The 17,705-nt window shown below is 45.6% G+C and overlaps 2 protein-coding genes across 2 annotated transcripts in view; one reads left to right on the plus strand and one right to left on the minus strand.

The window, feature by feature from the left end:
• The window catches only part of MRPL13 (mitochondrial ribosomal protein L13), a 37,578-nt gene extending 35,993 nt beyond the window's left edge, over positions 1 to 1,585 (minus strand). The window contains exons 1-2 of the mRNA XM_066578461.1: positions 1,505 to 1,585; positions 714 to 837 (exon numbers count right to left, since the gene is read on the minus strand). Coding sequence (XP_066434558.1) covers positions 714 to 837; positions 1,505 to 1,531 — 151 coding nt within the window. The 5' untranslated portion in view covers positions 1,532 to 1,585. The remainder of the gene's footprint in view (positions 1 to 713; positions 838 to 1,504) is intronic.
• A 220-nt stretch (positions 1,586 to 1,805) lies between these two features.
• MTBP (MDM2 binding protein) overlaps positions 1,806 to 17,705 on the plus strand; it is a 62,744-nt gene continuing 46,844 nt past the window's right edge. Inside the window, exons 1-9 of the mRNA XM_066578462.1 lie at positions 1,806 to 2,106; positions 4,061 to 4,132; positions 6,728 to 6,801; positions 6,879 to 7,027; positions 8,616 to 8,674; positions 9,933 to 10,071; positions 11,517 to 11,631; positions 13,413 to 13,538; positions 16,762 to 16,856. Coding sequence (XP_066434559.1) covers positions 2,031 to 2,106; positions 4,061 to 4,132; positions 6,728 to 6,801; positions 6,879 to 7,027; positions 8,616 to 8,674; positions 9,933 to 10,071; positions 11,517 to 11,631; positions 13,413 to 13,538; positions 16,762 to 16,856 — 905 coding nt within the window. The 5' untranslated portion in view covers positions 1,806 to 2,030. The remainder of the gene's footprint in view (positions 2,107 to 4,060; positions 4,133 to 6,727; positions 6,802 to 6,878; positions 7,028 to 8,615; positions 8,675 to 9,932; positions 10,072 to 11,516; positions 11,632 to 13,412; positions 13,539 to 16,761; positions 16,857 to 17,705) is intronic.

Raw genomic sequence — 17,705 nt, forward strand, 5'->3', positions numbered from 1 at the left:
TCCCGTTTCCGTATTTTGTGCGCACATTTCGGTCGAGCAAGAAAAAAAAACAAAAAAGAAAATGGAAAATATTGTATTTTTCAGCATATTTGCGAGCAAAAGGTCCGCACAGAAGTCAACGGGGGATACACAAATACACAAATGTGCACGCAGTATGCAAGGGGATACTTAAAACACCGCCAAAAAGCCACGGCAAATTCTGCACCAAATCGTTACACGCGGACGACCCTTAGGCTGGGGTCACACGGGATGGGAATCTCGTGGAATGTCTGCAGCGGGACCGCACGTAAATTCCACAAGATTTCTGCAGAGGAAAGGCTGCTTCAAAACCCGCGCCATTTCACACTGGTTTTGAAGCGTTTTTTCATCCTGTAATCTCTCCCCATAGCGAGTAGAGAGCCCGCAGCGGAAACGGCGATACAATTGACATGTCACGGATTTGAATTCCCCCCCGCATGTCAGTTTCCACGCGGCTTCTCCAAGCATACTGCCGGCAGCGTGCGAACGAGATTTTTGCGAATCTCATCCACGTTGCTGCTTAGTCTCAGTTTTAAAAATGCTTGCGGAATTTCCGTGCGGTTAGGGAAGGGGGGGGGGGTCCGCATGGAAGTTCCGCAGCATTTCCGCCTCATGTGACCCAGCCGTAGTGCGTTTTCCACCAGGTTATGTCACCAAGCAGCATCCTTCTACTTGTGGTCCTCCTGAATACTCACTCACTGCATGGTACACGGGCTTGTGGAGACCCTGCAGACGCAGCGCACACATCGCCGCGATCTTCCCTGGCGGCTGCATGGTGGCGTCGATGATATACCACATCCTGGAGAAGGTCGCCCATTGCTGATCAAGAAAGAAAAAATAATAGATCAGTCACCATGTGCATCAGATGAGGGCCGTTACCTAAAGGGGGTTTCAGCACTATCACCGTTTTCCATATATTGCGTATTTTTGCGCCAATGCTGTTGAATAACACCTCTATTTCCCATTTAGTACATTTTCTCACATTCTGCCCTCAACTTGCTGTTGTTACTTCTAGCCCGGCTTTCCCCTGCAATACTACATTTCCCAGCATCCTTAGCACCGGCATTGGACCCTCCGCTTGGGCTGCACTTGTGGTGCGAGCGTGCGCAGTAGCAAGTGGTGATGGTAGGACCGTGCACACGCCATTTTCGCTATTTTTTTCCACCCAGGCCTTCCCATCTCTAGGTATAGCAATCCTGTAGGGAAAAGTTTGAATAGCGCACCAAGGTTTGCAGAGCGGCTGCATTACAGGCCGTTTCCAGCAGCAGATTCGTGACTGTCAGACCGCCGTTCGTACGTTTAGCTGCTGCTGCCTTGTGGCGGCATCATTTGTGAAAGGAAGCAACATTTTGGACCCCCAAAGCCACTGCGCCCCCCAATCAGCACTACTATGCAGGGAGATGTCATGTGCTAGGACGAAGCAGCAATACCTACATAACAGACCAGGACCCCCTCCCCTCACAGAGGACATCACATAAGTCACTACCTGGGCAGCTCTGCTGTAACTCGCCATCACATGGAGGTCACCATGACACACAAGGCTAAGCCTCTCACAGCCTCCGCCTCCTTATACACGAGGAAGTAGAAAAGTCGCCGTGACTAGGAGCCATTTTGCCTTAGACTTTATCAATAGAGACTCATGTAATATGCTCTACGGCAAAATGGCCGCCGCCGCAGATCACTGAGCGCATGACTAGGGACATATTTGTCACGTGTATTTAATCGTCTCCCTCTAACACAAGTTTACTCGTGAAGTCCTTCACATTCTGCATCCTACAGACATTTAGCAGGCAGGCCGGTCCCCTGAGGGATAAGTGCTGCGGGAGCTTTTGGTTCCAGGAACTTTATTGGCCTGACTTAGTTTCCGGGGGAAGGGTCTATTCGCTGTGACAGCTGGCGGAAATACGTCACTGGCGGGCTGATTTGATTTTCCCGGTCTCTACAAAAGGTTGGGACGCGGCTCTCTCCGCCTTTCATGTTTCGGAGTAGTCCTCTGTGTCCGAGGCGGGCGTATGGAGCGCTACGTGCTGCTTATTTACTGGCAGAAGCAGGCGGACAGTCTCCGGGAACCGTCGGCGACCGCTTCAGGTATCTGCCAGTGTGATTACAGGGCACAGCCACTAGAGGCCGCTCATTCTCAGCAGTTCCCCGTAGTGCGCGCAGAGAAAAGTTTGTGGCAACTTTGGTTCAAAGTTGTACATTTTAATAGAAACTTAGGCAACTATATATGGTGGGTTCACTGTGACACAGTGGATGGCCTGACTGCGTTGCATGTTAGGGTTCATGTTTTCACCGTGTATTAGGCATGATATGCGGTGAATGGAGTCAATGAAAGTCAATCGCCTTTCACTGATCCATGCGCGTGTCGATGCTGTGTATGGCTACACATGAGAAACAAATGGCAGCGTGCTCTATTTCTCTGCACCACGCAGCATGCGCCCTATACACTTCTTTAGACTGCTAGTAAAAAAACGCTGATCATACGCAATACGTTATGTATGGGCAGCGTTTTCATACGCAAACCCGCTATGGAGTGGGGAATTAAAAAAAAAAAAAAGTTACACTGCACATGTCTGTGATTATGTGGGCATGGGCAGTGCCATAGGCGGTCTCTTACAAACATCGGTAGAACACTATGTGCATTTTGTCAATATGTTAGTGGGCATGAGCCCTTAATACCTTGGATGTGGTTGCGTTTTTACCTGAGGATTACGCCAATTTCACACAGGCGAGTACGGTGTCAGGCTGTGAAACTCAGCCCGATATTGCGCTCGGGAATGTGCGACTTCCCTACAGATGCGAGGTGTTTTTGTCCTCACCCTTCCCCCGCATTTATACAGAACTATCGCTCGAATCCGTTCAGTGATACGAATTTTAAGCAACAGTTCCGTGTAAATGAGCCTTAAGACTGCGCCTGTCCCTGAGAGCGATCAGATGTCACCATTCGGCACTTTGTTCACACGCTGGATTGAATTCAATTATGTAATTTTGCAGCAGAGATCGGCGGCCCTCGGATTTCTGCTGTAAGCGTGCAGCAGACTTGTAAGAAGATTCGCTCCACGGGGCTTATTTATGAAGTTTCTATGTGAAATAACTGACCTGCTGTTTAGTTTCAGGTTGGAATTTTTTTTTCTGCCCTTTAACCAGAAATCGACCAAATCTTCCAATACGTGTGAACCCTGTTGTGGAAGTCCTGTTCGTGTGCCCGTGACGCAGGCTTCATGTGGAACTTGTGAAAACATTCACGTCTGACCGTACACTTGGAGGCTGTCCCATGAACCGCGCCACTTACCTGCCCGCAGCATTGTTAGGAGCTCCGCTCATCATTAGAGCAGGGGTTCTGGGCTCCCCGTGTGACTGGAGCAGTGATCATACGTGTGCGCCACCTCTGCCCTCACTGTCTACAGGACCAACAGATGCCCAAGCACTGCACTTGGCTGTTTCTGACGGTCCCATAGACAGTGAATGTAGTGGCAGCACAAATACTTGAGCGCGCTTGCATTCAAATTCTTCCTTCCTACAGCCGTGTGTTGAAGGCTAATGGACCCTTTTCAAGTGATCGGTGCAGATCCCAGCAACAGGGGAAGGGTCTGTTTCTCTAATGCCATTTCCCAATCCAGTACTGTCAGACTCCTTTTGAAGAGGTCGTCTCACCAAATAAGTTATCCTATATACAACAGTACCCTATATACTTTGGATAGGGGTTGTTACTTATCGATCGGTGGGGTCTGACTGGTTGTGGTGACCGCCACTGATCCTGAGAGCAGTCATGCAGAGCGTCCCTAAATGAACGTGCGCTGCCGCTCTCGCCATCTCGGTGGGTCTGCTGGGTACTGTAGCGCTGTTGTGTTGCTTGGCTCAAAATCGCACAGTTTTACCGCAGGTTAACATCATCCTGCCATATTTGTTTCCTGCTGCCCTGCTTGGACAGGTGAGATGGATGACGCTTTGTATTGTATGTGTAGAAATCGTCTGTTTGCTTGGATTGATTAGTTTGTGTTCTTACCCTGCAGTAACTCTTCTGTGTTGTTCTCTCTTCTAGGTTTGGCGCTTGTGAAGGATTTCCACACCCATCTGAAGGAGCGTTGTATCTCACACACTGACACCTTCCCCGGTAATTCTCCGTCAGCGCTTAGATCAGTGGTTGCCATTTTCCAGGGTCTGGCAGGTTTCATACGGTGCATTGTAGGGTCTGTTACAGCTGCAAGACCTGTCGCCTCACTCCAGCGCCATAAACTAAGTTATGCTGTTGCTAGGGAATGTGACGGAGCCGGGTGAGGTATTATCGTTATCCTCTCCTGCTCCCTCGTTCATGTGGTGTTCCCCTCTTGAAGTCTGCGATCCACACTGACCATCCGATTATTTATTTATTTTTTAAACAGTGTTTGCGTTCTGCCCAATATACATCTATGGGAGAGCGTGCGCACAGCACTGCGAAAAGGGTCAGATGTTCATTGCCATGTGAGGACTTCAGGAGGTGGACACCACAGGAACGATCGAGGATAAAAAAAATAGCTCACCCATCTCCCTGTCACCTTCCCTATTAGCAACATAACTTAAAGGGGTTGTCCCGCGGCAGCAAGTGGGTCTATACACTTCTGTATGGCCATATTAATGCACTTTGTAATGTACATTGTGCATTAATTATGAGCCATGCAGAAGTTATCAAAAGTTATTCACTTACCTGTTCCGTTGCTGGCGTCCTTGTCTCCATGGTTGCCGTCTAATTTTCGCCGTCTAATGGCCAAATTAGACGCGCTTGCGCAGTCCGGGTCTTCTGCTTTTCTGAATGGGGCTCCGTGTAGCTCCGCCCCGTCACGTGCCGATTCCAGCCAATCAGGAGGCTGGAATCGGCAATGGACCGCACAGAAGCCCTGCGGTCCACCGAGGGAGAAGATGCCGGCGGCCATCTTCACCGGGTAAGTAAGAAGTCACCGGAGCGCGGGGATTCAGGTAAGCGCTGTCCGGTGTTCTTTTTTAACCCCTGCATCGGGGTTGTCTCGCGCCGAATGGGGGGGGGGGGGGGGGGGGGGTTGAAAAAAAAACAAAAAAACGTTTCGGCGCGGGACTACCCCTTTAAAGCCCTTTTACACGGGATGATTATCTGCTGGGTTTTAAACGATAATCGTCCTGTGTAAAAGCATGCAGAAACTAAATGACTGGATGTGAATTGTCCAGTCGTACAGTTTAAGCTGCTTAAAAATTGACCCATACATCGCTGAGTGTAAACAGCAGCCGTTCAGTACTGAGCGACTGCTGCTTATAGTGAATGGAGAGGGGCGGGGGAGAGTGAAATCGCCTCCTGCAGGCCACTCTGTCAGCGATACTTACTGCTGCGTAACAGCAGGGGAGCGAGTATACCTGAGGACGAATGTCTGGCATCGTTTGCCTGGAACTCGTTGCATGTAAAAGAGCCTTTAGTTTATGGTCCTGTAGGGTGATGACGGGTTCCTTTTTAAGCTTGGGTCAACAGAACTGAGCTGGGTGTTATGTCCATAATGAGTCCTGCTTATGGCGTGATGCATAAAATAATTCTTTATATCCTCAACCTTAAAATTCAACTCCTGCACTGCTGTTTTCTTCTAGTACATGCCAGGCTTCAGTGACACCACGTCCGTAGTGATGCCATGTCTGGAGCAGAATCTTGGCAGCAAGTCTTAGTGATTTTATATTTAGATTTTTTTTCGTTTGCACTGAATGGCCCCTTTTATTAATGACCCCGGCCCTTTCATGATTAGAACCTGCCTGTATGAAAATGACACCGGAGTGCAGTATAAAATCCCATGCCAAGTTTTCTGTGGATTGCTTTCAGCGTGAATCCACAATAGAACAGGAAAATCCAGTGATCTGATTGACTTCCAACGAGGCCTGATCATCAGTGCTAGACTAGCTGGGGATGAGATTCCACTGCCAACTGCGTGGGGTTTGAGGAGTAAACAGAGAATGGTGTGATTGAGGAAAACATCCAGCAAAAGTGAGTCCTGTGGACGTAAAAAATTCATCACCAAAACAGGTCAGAGGGGATGTCAAGAATCACTCTGATGAACGCACGGTGCAGTCAAGCAGCTTGCAGCAAAATACAACGCTGTTGCTCCAACTAATGTATCCGAATGCACAACTCGCTGTCCCTTAGCCCGGATGGGCTATAACAGCAGATGACCAGTTCCAGACCCATTACTGGCAAAGAGAAACAGAAAGGCGAGACTCCAGTGGGCAAAGTAGAGCAAAAATGGTATCACTGAGCAGTGGAAAAACATCACCTGGTCAGATGAATCCAGATTTCTGTTGCACCATGCTGATGGGAGGTTAGAATTTGGTGCAAGCAGCATGAATCGATGACCCCTTCCTGTCAGCTGGTCAGAACATGTCAGTACCTCATCTAATTTGCATCAATTACAAGAAGCTTCTTGTCCGCAGGGGCCGATATTCCTACAGAACAATTTCACCACCTAGTGGAATCTACACCACAGTGACCTCCTGCACTTCTAAAGGCCAAAGGTCCAACGCGCTAGTAGATGATGGGGCCTCTTATAAAGTGTCCAGTGTGTATGTAGGGGGATATGTATATATACAGTTTTAGCATAGTTTGGAAAAAAAAAAACCCTTTCCGGGCATTATTAATGTTACATATTTAATTACAAATCAGGATCTGACTGAGATTTCTGTGCACCCATGTAATGTATTAGCTCTGATTGTTGCTACTTTTCAGCTTGTTCGTTAGCCGGAGTGCCAGGAACAAGGAAATGGTTCTTCGCTCTCCAGGCCACTGACGGCTTCTCCCAGGTAGGATGTCCTCTTGTCCTTATAATAGTTCTCTACTCCGTAATGTCTTCTGCTGCTCACTGCTCTCCTCCGTCTAGTACTGCAGTGCCGATTGGGAGGACTTGTGTCCGGTGACTGACGACAGTGAGGATCTGTCCCCGAGCTCCGTTGACGAGTGTGTATGTGCACTACAAAGTGCCGAGGATGAAGAGGAGGACATCAGCAGGGACTCGGTGTCTCAGACCAGGTACCATTAGTCATTCTACAGGGTGGTGTAGAAGTAGTTTATATCCATTTCAGTGCAATGCAAGTAGAAAACCAGTTCAAAGACATGAATTGTAAGAAATGAAAAGTAAACATTCAAAAAGTACAACTGTCTGTTTTCAACCTAATGATCAACCATCACGCCCTCAAGATGGATGCAAGCTTTGGAGGTAAGCCACGTGTCCGCATGCACCCAGGCATGTTTGACCTGGGATGTTATTGAGTTCCTCAGTGATGACAAGCTTCAATTCGTCGACTGTTAAAATGTGATGTGCATATACTCTAGGCTTAAGATAGCCCCAATAGAAAAATTCAGGCGGTGTAAGATCTGGGCAGCGAGCCGGCTAGTCTATGGACTCACGTCTGCCTATCCAACGCTCTGGAAATGTCTGGCCTGACCAGTCACGAACACGGAGTACTTAATGAGCTGCGGCCCCGTCCTCGCCGACTCGTTCCCCATATCTTATCCCACCTGACTTTTTTCCTATGAGGCTATCCTAAGGACATATTCATTGGCTCCTCTGCTGCCCATCACCAGGCATGAGACCATTTTGTAAGACTGCGGTCTTGTTGTTCAGCCCCACATCACAGTATGTAGCAGTCATCTAATGATGCAAGTTGTTGGGGTCTACGGTCTGTAGCAAAGGGTGACGTCCTTGTGAGCCCCTCACCACATGACAAACGTGTCTGGGATTTGAAGAAAGTCTGTTTTTTGCTTTCCCCAAAAAGTTGCTGTAGTGGTGAAATTGAGCTCATCAGTCTGTGGAAACGAATATTTATTGTTGGTGTGCTCTATAGAATACAGTTTAAACTCCTCACTGTCATTCCTAAGGCCAGATTCGCATGGGTGTATTTACGTATGTAGTGAATAGAACCCATTGATTCCACTGGGGTTGTTCACATGCACGTATCTCTCCTGTGCATTTTGGTTGCACCAAAAAAAAAAAAAATACACAGCATGCTCTACTTTACTGCATATTTAAGCACGAAAAGTCACCACAGAAGTCAATAGTAATGCGCACAGAATGCTGGGAGATGCACGAAACGCCATCTAATTATGCAGGAGAAAGAACTCATTAGTCGTCTCAATCAGTGCATGTTTTTTTCTTTTTTTTTTTTTTTTTTTGCTATGCACATGCCTTCTGCATGAAAAAAGTACATCGATGTGCCTGTCTGCAAATATGTAGCGCTCATGCACGTGCAAATATGCGTACGTTTGAATCTGGCCTAAAGCTCTCCACTGTGCTGCACCGCTCTATATCTCCTCCCTCATCTGTCTACCACCCTACCTGTGCTCCCACTCTGCTAATGACCTTACACTAGTCCAAACCTCCTGATTCTGTCACCAAGACTTCTCCTGAGCTGCACCAGTTTTCTGGGATGCACTGCCCTAGACAATCGAGTTAGTTCCTAACACCCATAGCTTTTGTTTGGTTATTAGTTTGATAGTATATGTAATGTGTGATTTATTTGTAGGCGCTCCCTCTGGTTTGTAAAGTGCTGCGGAGTATATTGGTTTTATAGATAGAGATGGTTATTGTTACATAAGGTGATTTGGGTTTTTCCCTCAGCTTATTTGAAGAATCAGCAGAATCAATCCACCAGCTGTCTGACAAGCTCCCGGCTCCAGGTAACATAGACTTTTTACTCTTTTTAATTAGTTTGGCGGCTTCACACAGGTGTAATTCAATGTGTGGTGCGCACAAGTACACAATGACATTGCTCACTTGCTGCGGGCCACCAATCACCGTGTTCTATTTTGGCATGTATGCGCATATATTACAAGCCAAGATAGAACATGCTACGATCTTTCTTGTATGTGTATTTTGCGCAATGTGTTAGCGGCAACATAGGAGCCTACAGCAGATTGGTACAGCGTACTAAGCACATAACACACTGTCACCACACTCCCATGTAAAAGAACCCTAACTGATACTGCTGAATGATGGGACCTTGTTATGTAGAGGGGGATTCAAAACGAACGGTGCAAAAGTAAAGCCGATACTTTTTCTTTTCTTCCCTTTTTATTCATGTCTTGACATACAGCAGCCAGAGTGACATGAGCTTTAATGCACCTTACAGATGTTGCATGTGGGTGTCATTGGTGACAGGGCAGATGTCAGGTTGGCAGTCCACTTCTGCCCACATGAGTCGCGGACGGAGGTGCATTGTTTTAAAGTGGTTGTCTGCCATCTTTTCAACTGGAGACCTATCCTGGTCATCAGTAGAGGATGGACCGGGGTCCTCTGCTTGGTACCCCTACCCATCAGCTGATCGACTGAACCCTGTTGTCCAGTACAGCAGGCCGGACATCGTAGTCAGCACAGGAAGTGGGGAAAAAAATAAACATTTGAAGAAAAAAAATCAGTACTGCGCATGTCTGATGGCTTGCCTTCTGGACCATCCGCAGTACAGATGACAACGACAAAAGACAGGTACGCAGGGTCAGCGGCTGCGGGCTCCTGCATGTGGAATACAGCTCTGCCTTGTGCAGGTGACTTTAATCTGTTCCTGTTTTAAAGTAACATAAAACCATAGTTTTTTTTTTTTTTAACTAAAAATGTAAAAAAGAAATGCAACAAAATGCTGCATGTGTATCCAGCCTTGGCACCACCTGCATTCTAGGGATTGGTGGGGTCTCAGGGGTCAGACCATAAAGTGATTGCATATACTAGTGGGTGCCGTACAAGTGGGGAAACGTCTGCACTGACTGTATAATCCATAATATAGGGTGTGTAGCTAATGCCTAGGAATATTAAACATAATGCAAACAAAACCCTGATTTATTTTAATTTTTTTTTTCTGAAAAGGGACCAGGATTTAATGGGTTAATATAAATCATTTTTTCTTTAACGACCTGTTTTGTCTGCCCCTCTCACCTCTGTTAGGCCGGGTGTTGGTGGATGTCCTGCTGATTTCTCTAGATCTTCCAAAATTGAAAGAGTGCGTTCTTGCAGTGGGAGCGCTGAAACATCTGAAGGAGTGGCATGGGGCCAAGGTCACCATCGTCACTAAGGAGCGCAAAGGGTAATGTGTTCTCTTACTAATTAGAGTTTTAGTCTTAAAGGGACTAGATCGCTCACATTTTTTATTAATTAAAACCTGATGGGGAAACCTTTTTCTAATCTGTTTATTTTCTGACTGCAGAATTGTTTTATTCTATTCTCTCCATGTAACCCCATGGGCAGCTTTACAGCAGCTTCATGGGCCATTCACACAATGCACAGGAGAGGACCCATTGACTTGTATGGAGACTGTTCTAGGCCTCCTCTGTGACCCGTGCAAGGGAGTAGATGGTCACAGCTTATACCTCTTGTGAATGGTGGATCCTGTGGTATCTACATATAGGTGTCACCTCTCAGTGACTGCCTGTGATGCCAGTGAGATAACTACTGCAAAGTTTTCTGTACAAATCAGACTAGTATCAGGGTCTGTGTGAAAACTGCAGGATTTTAGGATGATTTTTTTATTTTATTTTTTTAAATAAACATTGGGACTAAAAAAGGGGGACAAACATTTGATAAAATGTTTTAACATATATTTTTTAGTTTTCATAATGGGTCGTCTTCTGATGAAGCAGTTCTTTTTATTGTTTTTTTTTTTTTTTTAGGGAATGTATCGCCTATGGATTTTTTTTGACTAATGAAAACCAAATAGTGACACTTTTTTTCCCCCATTGTTTTGATTGATTTTGATTCTCTGACTGCACATTTTTTTTATTCTATTGACTATGCATGGCTATAGAAGTCCTCTTTCCTGAGCTGTAGGGAACAGCTTTTAAAGGGATTTTCCAGGGAAAATACTATTGATGACCTGTCCTCAGGATAGTAAATGGAGTAAATCAGCCAGCAGCAACTGAAGGCCAATCGAGCCCCTCGTGTGTTATAAATCCTATGCAGGACGAGGAGAGAAATGAATGCAAAGCCCAGCCAGCGTCCGGATCATGACCCCAATAGATATCCAAGTGAGATATGCGGTCCAGGCAGCCTTTAGATGAATAATAAATATAAAAATTCTTTATTAACAAAGAATAAAGAATTTTTAGATTTATTATTCATCTAAATGCTGCCTGGACCGCATATTTCACCTGTCAGGATAGGTCATCTATAGTTGATCGGCTGCACCCCAACCAAGCAGCTGATTGTGCACCCGCTGACAGCAGCATAATTACACAGGGGTCAGAGCAGAAGTCGCTGCTCCAACCCCTGTGTAGTGACCAGCTCTTGTAACCGAAGACATGGCTCCAACTGACTTCATAGAAGTGACTGGAGAGCCACAGACATACAAGGCCACCACTCCATGCAGTCAGTTGAGGGACCTGCATCTACCAGACATACTTGATTTATGCTGTGGATACTCCTGTAACTGTCTGCGGTGGGATTACTGCTTTAAGAGTCTTATGTGTAAGCTTCTTTAGTACTAATTTTAAGAAATGTTTTTTTTTTGTTTTTTTTAAATTCTTATCCATTTAGGTGGCAGAAAATTTCAAATTACCTGTCGGCAAATCTAATCTATACGGAGGGCCTCACCAGTGCAATAGATCCCCAGGAGTTATGGAGGGGATCCTTGGAAATCAGTGAACGAAAGGTATGACATTTTGGCAAGCAAATGGGAGAGGGTACACTGACTCCAGAGCACCACTTATTTGAAGGGTACTTCCCTAAAATTCAATGTTTGACCTTCTATCGGGCCTTATAACATGACTGGGAATATGAGCTATAGACTTATAGGGAAGTCCTCTTCTAATTGGCGACACCGCAGAGGCATTGTAACATCTGCAGTTTACATGCCAGATTTCCCAGAGGACCATTGCATGACCTTTAAGTCATCTCGCACCAACTTGGCACTCTCCACAAGGAGAACTGTTACCCTTCCTGACCTATTTTAGCCAAGTAAATGGTTGCTTTAATGGTATTGTCACAATGTGTTCTTTGGAGGTGTGGTTTGGCGATGACCATCGCTGATTCTAGTTAAAAGTCCAGTTGTCTTTATTTAGTCCAGACAGACAGGTTTTGTGGAAATGCAGTCACGTACCGCACATGGACCCGTGCAATAAAACAAAATAAACCCCTTCCTGTCTTGGCCCTAACTCTGAGTTTTGATCACCTTCAGACATAAGTACTGCAGAAATGATGCCATAGTTTCTCTACAATAAGGATGTGTGTCTCCCACAGACTGCTGGGGTTGCAGCTTATTATGCCCCATTAAGGAGCTCCGTAAATTAATTTGATCTGATTGGGGAAAACCCCAAGGAAAACCCCTTACTAATCATCCCAACTAAAATCCGTCTCGAATCACACTTAATTAAAAGACTGAGCAAACTAAGAGGTCCCATCTCACACATTGACTCCTGATTCTCTCCTGGTTTACACCCCAATGCCGTTTTCTACACAGAAGATGAAAACCAGGACTGAACCAATGCTGGATTGTAGAAACGAAGTTTGAAGAGAACCTGATTTGCTGTTCACACCACCGATGTGCCAATTGGCTGTTACCAATCAGACATTTTACTAGCAATCGTACACACTGGCCGAGTCTTCCAGAGAATCAAATGTTACCGATCAGCACTGCATGTGGCATTATAAGCTGAATGTAGTTACGAGTTGGAGTAGTCATAGAAAAGGGCAGTCCACAAGTAGCGGCCCTCCACCTGCATGATGTCAATGATGTTGTTGCAGCCGGGTGGCTAGTCGGCTCGTTTTAATAACTAAGCTGGCCCCGTTCTCTGTCACAGTCGATGCAGAGTTGGAGAAGGGGCTGGATTAGTTAATGAAATGAGCTGAAAAGTCAGCCTGCTACAATGCTGCCTGCATAGAAGAGAAAGGGGAACTCCATACCATGAGACCTAGTGCTAGAACAGTTCTGGAAGTGTTAGGCTGGGTTCTCACTGGGCGGATTCCCGACGGATTGGCCGCAGCGAAAAACCGTGAGATTTCCGCCAGGAGAACCGCTGCTTCAAAACCCGCGGCGGTTTTGAAGCGGCCCGGCCGCTCGCTCTTCCACTGCGGCAGGGGCTCCCATAGGGAAGAGTGTGGCCGGAGCGGGGGGGGGGGGATGAGCATGCTGCGGTCGGCAAATCCACGCCGCAGCGGTGGCTTCTGCCGGCTTAGCCGCAGCGTATTTGCCGTCCCGTGTGGACGAGATTTCTGAGAAATCTCGTCCACATGGCTAGCTAATCCTGGGATTAGCGTCCGCATGCAGATTTGCCGCGGCGAAATTCTGCACGGAATTTCCGCGGCAAATCCGCTTCGTGTGAACCCAGCCTTAGCATTGCTGGACCGCAGACTTAATTAGGTATTTCCCTCTCTGGATGAAACTCCAAGGAAAACCAAAATCGACTTTTTTTTGTTTTGTTTTCTTCTTCTCAGTTTAGTTCGGAGGTAGAATTCCAGGACTTCTGCATCAGATCCTGCTGTGATCAATCAAGTTCCCTCACACTGAGTGGCATGCTTAATGATGAAAACCATAAGAACCAGAGGTCCGTACTCCCAGAGGTAAGTCTCCTGCAGTGAGGTTGTTGCGCTGTAGTTTGCTGTATCTACAACATCGTTACAAAAAATTCATCGGATAATTTGGAAAATTTGCTGTTTTGACAGGATATGTTTTCATGCATAAAAATCAGTGGTGTTGTCCATATTCAGAGTGTTGAATCCAAATACGACAACCAAACTTCTTTGTCAGGCAAGATAATGAAGATATAGACCTCATAAGAAAGTAGGATATCCAATATTGTACCATTTTGTTACACTATATTGAAAATGAAAACCATATAGGGCCTAATATATCCAAACTGCCTAATAGTGAAACGGCCTTTGTTGTCCATAACAACCAATCACAGCTCAGCTTTGATTCCTGAAACTGCTTAGACAAAATGAAAGCTGCGCATTGATTGGTTGTGGTGGACAACCGAGAGTTATATGGTCAGCCTGTTTTAATAAATGAGGCCCCATGTTTTCCTAATTAAAGAATATGGCACCTCGCACAGACCAAAACAAACCAGACAGCTTTCTATGAGGGGAGTTAACATTTGAGAGGCGCAAGAAGATGTCATCTGTAATACAGAAGGCCTGTGAGCATTACTTTGGATGGGCAATCAGACATCGGAACAAGACTTGGGCTGCACGTTTCTGTTGCGCCACTTCCTTTGTGAAATTAATAAAGTGGTGGAAAGGTCCCTGTAGATCAATGTCATCTGTGGTACCTATGAATGGGGGGGGGGGGGGGGGACGACAAAAGGACCATGTGACAGACTGTTGCTTCTGTCTAACCAACGTCAAGGGCTTCACAAACAGAAAACTTAAAAGTTACGTTTGCAGATGGCAAGTTGGGGTACACAGTCTAAAAAAAAAAAAAGAAGGCAGAACTTCTTGGCTCCAAGTTACAAGAATGGAATCTTCTCCAACCCAAGACAAGTGAAACCGTTTATAGGCACAGAGAATGAAATCATGTGCATCTTCACTAATGATGGGACCATAACTTTTTATAACGCCATAAGTTATTTGATGTCTGCTCTGGGTCACTCTTATGATGTCCAAGAGTGGAGACTTTTCATAGACTCCTCCAAAATTAGTTTGAAAGCAGTTTTGCTTCACAACAGCAATGTGCTGCGTTCTGTTAGTCGGTTATGCTGATCTGGCAAAGGAGTCCTATGAAATGCTGCCGTGTATGCTTCACACAAATACTCTGAACACAAGTGGAAGATCTGTGGAGACTTGAAGGCCATTGCTGTCCTATTAGGAATGCAGACAGAGTTCACACAGTATTTATTTCTATTTTCTGTGTGAGTGGGTCAGCTGCGACAGGCAATCTCGCTACATAAGCAAGGGCTAACCAGACAGCATTTTGAGAGTTGGGGGCAAAAATATTCAATAGGAAAGTCTTGTGTCCTCTGAAGACGTCCAGCTTCCTCCGTTATAGATGAGGTTAGGCCTTATGAAACAGTTCATCAAGGCAATGGATCAAAATGGCAGAGGATTTGCATATCTCAATCTGCTGCTGTTACCATCTTCAGACCCCCATAAGGTTTTGCTTTTCATCGATTTAGACCATGTGAAGGCTTTCTTTTTGGGGATTGAGCTGTAGTTTTTATTGGTATTATTTTGTTGTGGTATGTGCAGCTTTTAATAAAAATTGCTAAAATGGGGTGACCCTCACCCTTCAATGGGAACAAAAATCAATTCTGGCGCTATTAAAAACAGTTGACACCCCTCTGGGTTTATATAAAGGCGAAAGCCCTGACTCACGGGCTACTAATTTTAACTTCCTGATGTCATACAAACTTGAAATTTGGTACAACCATTCTTTAGGTCGTAAATGGGAAAAGTGAAGAGGTCGCCACTTGATAATTCAACTGTAAGCGCCAAAATAAGTGAACCCCCCCCCCCCCCCCCCCCCCCCAACCTATGTAATGTAAGCATTAACACATCTGTACTGCACAAACGTGAAATTTGGCATCACTATTCTTTGTCCTAAATGGGAAAAGTAAAGGGGTCGCAACATCAGTATTCGATTCTATGCCTGAAAATCTGTGCAAAAATCTGCAATGAAGGCGAGTTCTTTTCTCAGAAACCATAAAGCCTAGGAAATTATTTATATACTGAGGAGAATCTCCCTCACCTCTGCATATACGGAGGACACTCTAACTGACTTCGTGTGCATATACTGGAAGGCTGTAAAGTGCATAAGGAAGCGGCCATGGATGCAGGGATGGAGCATGCCTTTATGGCTAAGAAAGGGCTGCAACCTCCAGTCCGGGGGGTAAATTTGAATAAAAAAGGGCATTACCTGGGGGGGTAAGCACTTTCTACAGAGAAACATCGGTACATGCAGCCTGAGGGGATCATACCGTGTGATAGATATATATAATCGATGTATATTTTTTATATATATTACCAAATTTAACTGTGGCGAAGCCGGGTATATCAGCTAGTGATGCATGTGTGTTCCTTATGCAGTTGGGAAGGCATTGAAGCAGTTTTCCCATGATTCACTGTTGTTCTGCTTTACAGGATAACTGATTCAATGGAAGGGGTCCAACCACTGGGACCATCACTGATCACAGGAATGGTAGTTTTATGTACCCTGGATAATGAAGTCACGGTCGAGCATGCACATTGCAACACCATTTACTTTAACCCTTTCCAATCCACTGTCTGACGTCTGAAGACATCATGATTTAAGGCTGTACAGCTCTGATGTTGGAAGACGCCCGTCGGGGTTCTCTTACTGTATATTGCCAGCCTCTCTGCTGTGAGAGCCTATCCAACGTGTCACCGCATGCAGTACTGGCTTTAGCCAGCATATAGCGTCGTTGTATAACAGCAGAAAAAGAGTAAGCCCCCTAGGAAAACCAGGATGCAGATTGGATTGGAAAGGATTAATAGGACTGTCAAATATTTTTACTTGGGCTAAAATACAGCAAAGTCACTAACATGGCAGAAAAAGAATAGCTGCTGTGAATCTGTGGCAACTTTTTTTTTTTTTTCCCTTGTTAAAGGGACCCTCGTCTCCTGGACAAATAAAGATGACTGCACTGCCTCTGACCATCTGATACTCATGGTGCATTGGTAGTGTTGGACACTACATGCTGCTTAGATTGGCCAGCGCTGCTCATAGTGTTCAGCAGGCAGTCAGAGAGGCGGCGCAAGCATCTTGATGTGTCAGACCGGAAGGATGCTTTGAGCCACTTAACTGAACATCCACTTTTTGTCTTTGCAGGTTTTCCATTATTATGGATCATCCCTGGAGTTCATACAAATGGTGTCCCTGTCAGATCTTCCTCCTTACTTCATATCAAGCTGTTCCTTTGAGCTGTATCCTTGCGAAGGTTCATTTTTCTACTCTTGATCTTGACAGACAATTGATTTTTACCAAGTTAAAGTACTTTTAGACAGAACTATTATCCTTTAAAAAATTGTTCAAATGAGCGAAAGTGAAGGATAATCATTTGGTCTAAATGAGTCAACGACTGATCGTGAAACACAAATCGCTCACTGTTCGTCCATTTTATGCAGGCATAAGAACCATCGTTGGCTCGTTTGGCTTAAACAGCAATCACTTAGTCCCTCTCATTCACTTTTATAGCAAATGTGAAAGACTGAATGATTGAGTTAACGAGCCAACGATGCATCTGCTTGTCTAAACAAGCTAGCGGTGGTCAGTTTGTTCTTGTTGAGTTGAACAAAGGAAAATTGGGCAAGTGTAAGGATCTGATTGACTTAACAAGGGCCAACTAGTGGTGTCTAGACAGCCGAGTCGGAGCATCTCCAAAATGTCAGGTCTTTTGGGATGTTTCTGATATATAGTCATTTCAATAGCCGAAAGTGAGTCAAGGAAGAATAACCAGTGACTGGGTTGAGGGCACCCAGGACTTATTGATGCAGTTGGAGTGTGAGGACAAGCCTGTCCAATCCCACAGAAGAGCAACTATAGGATAAGTGGCTGAAGACGTTCTTTCTGGCAATGATAGAAAAGTGTCAATCACACAGGACATCACAGATTACTATATATGGGGCTGTGTTGCTGCAGGATGGTCAGAGTTCTCATGGGGAACTCTGTCCACTGCCGAAAGCACCTACAACGGGCACGTGAGCATCAGAATTGGACCATAGAGCGGTGGAAGAAGATAACATGGTGTAATTAGTCTTGCTTTCTTTTACCAC

The sequence above is a fragment of the Eleutherodactylus coqui genome, chromosome 9, assembly GCF_035609145.1.
Source record: "Eleutherodactylus coqui strain aEleCoq1 chromosome 9, aEleCoq1.hap1, whole genome shotgun sequence".
Lineage (NCBI taxonomy): Eukaryota > Metazoa > Chordata > Amphibia > Anura > Eleutherodactylidae > Eleutherodactylus > Eleutherodactylus coqui.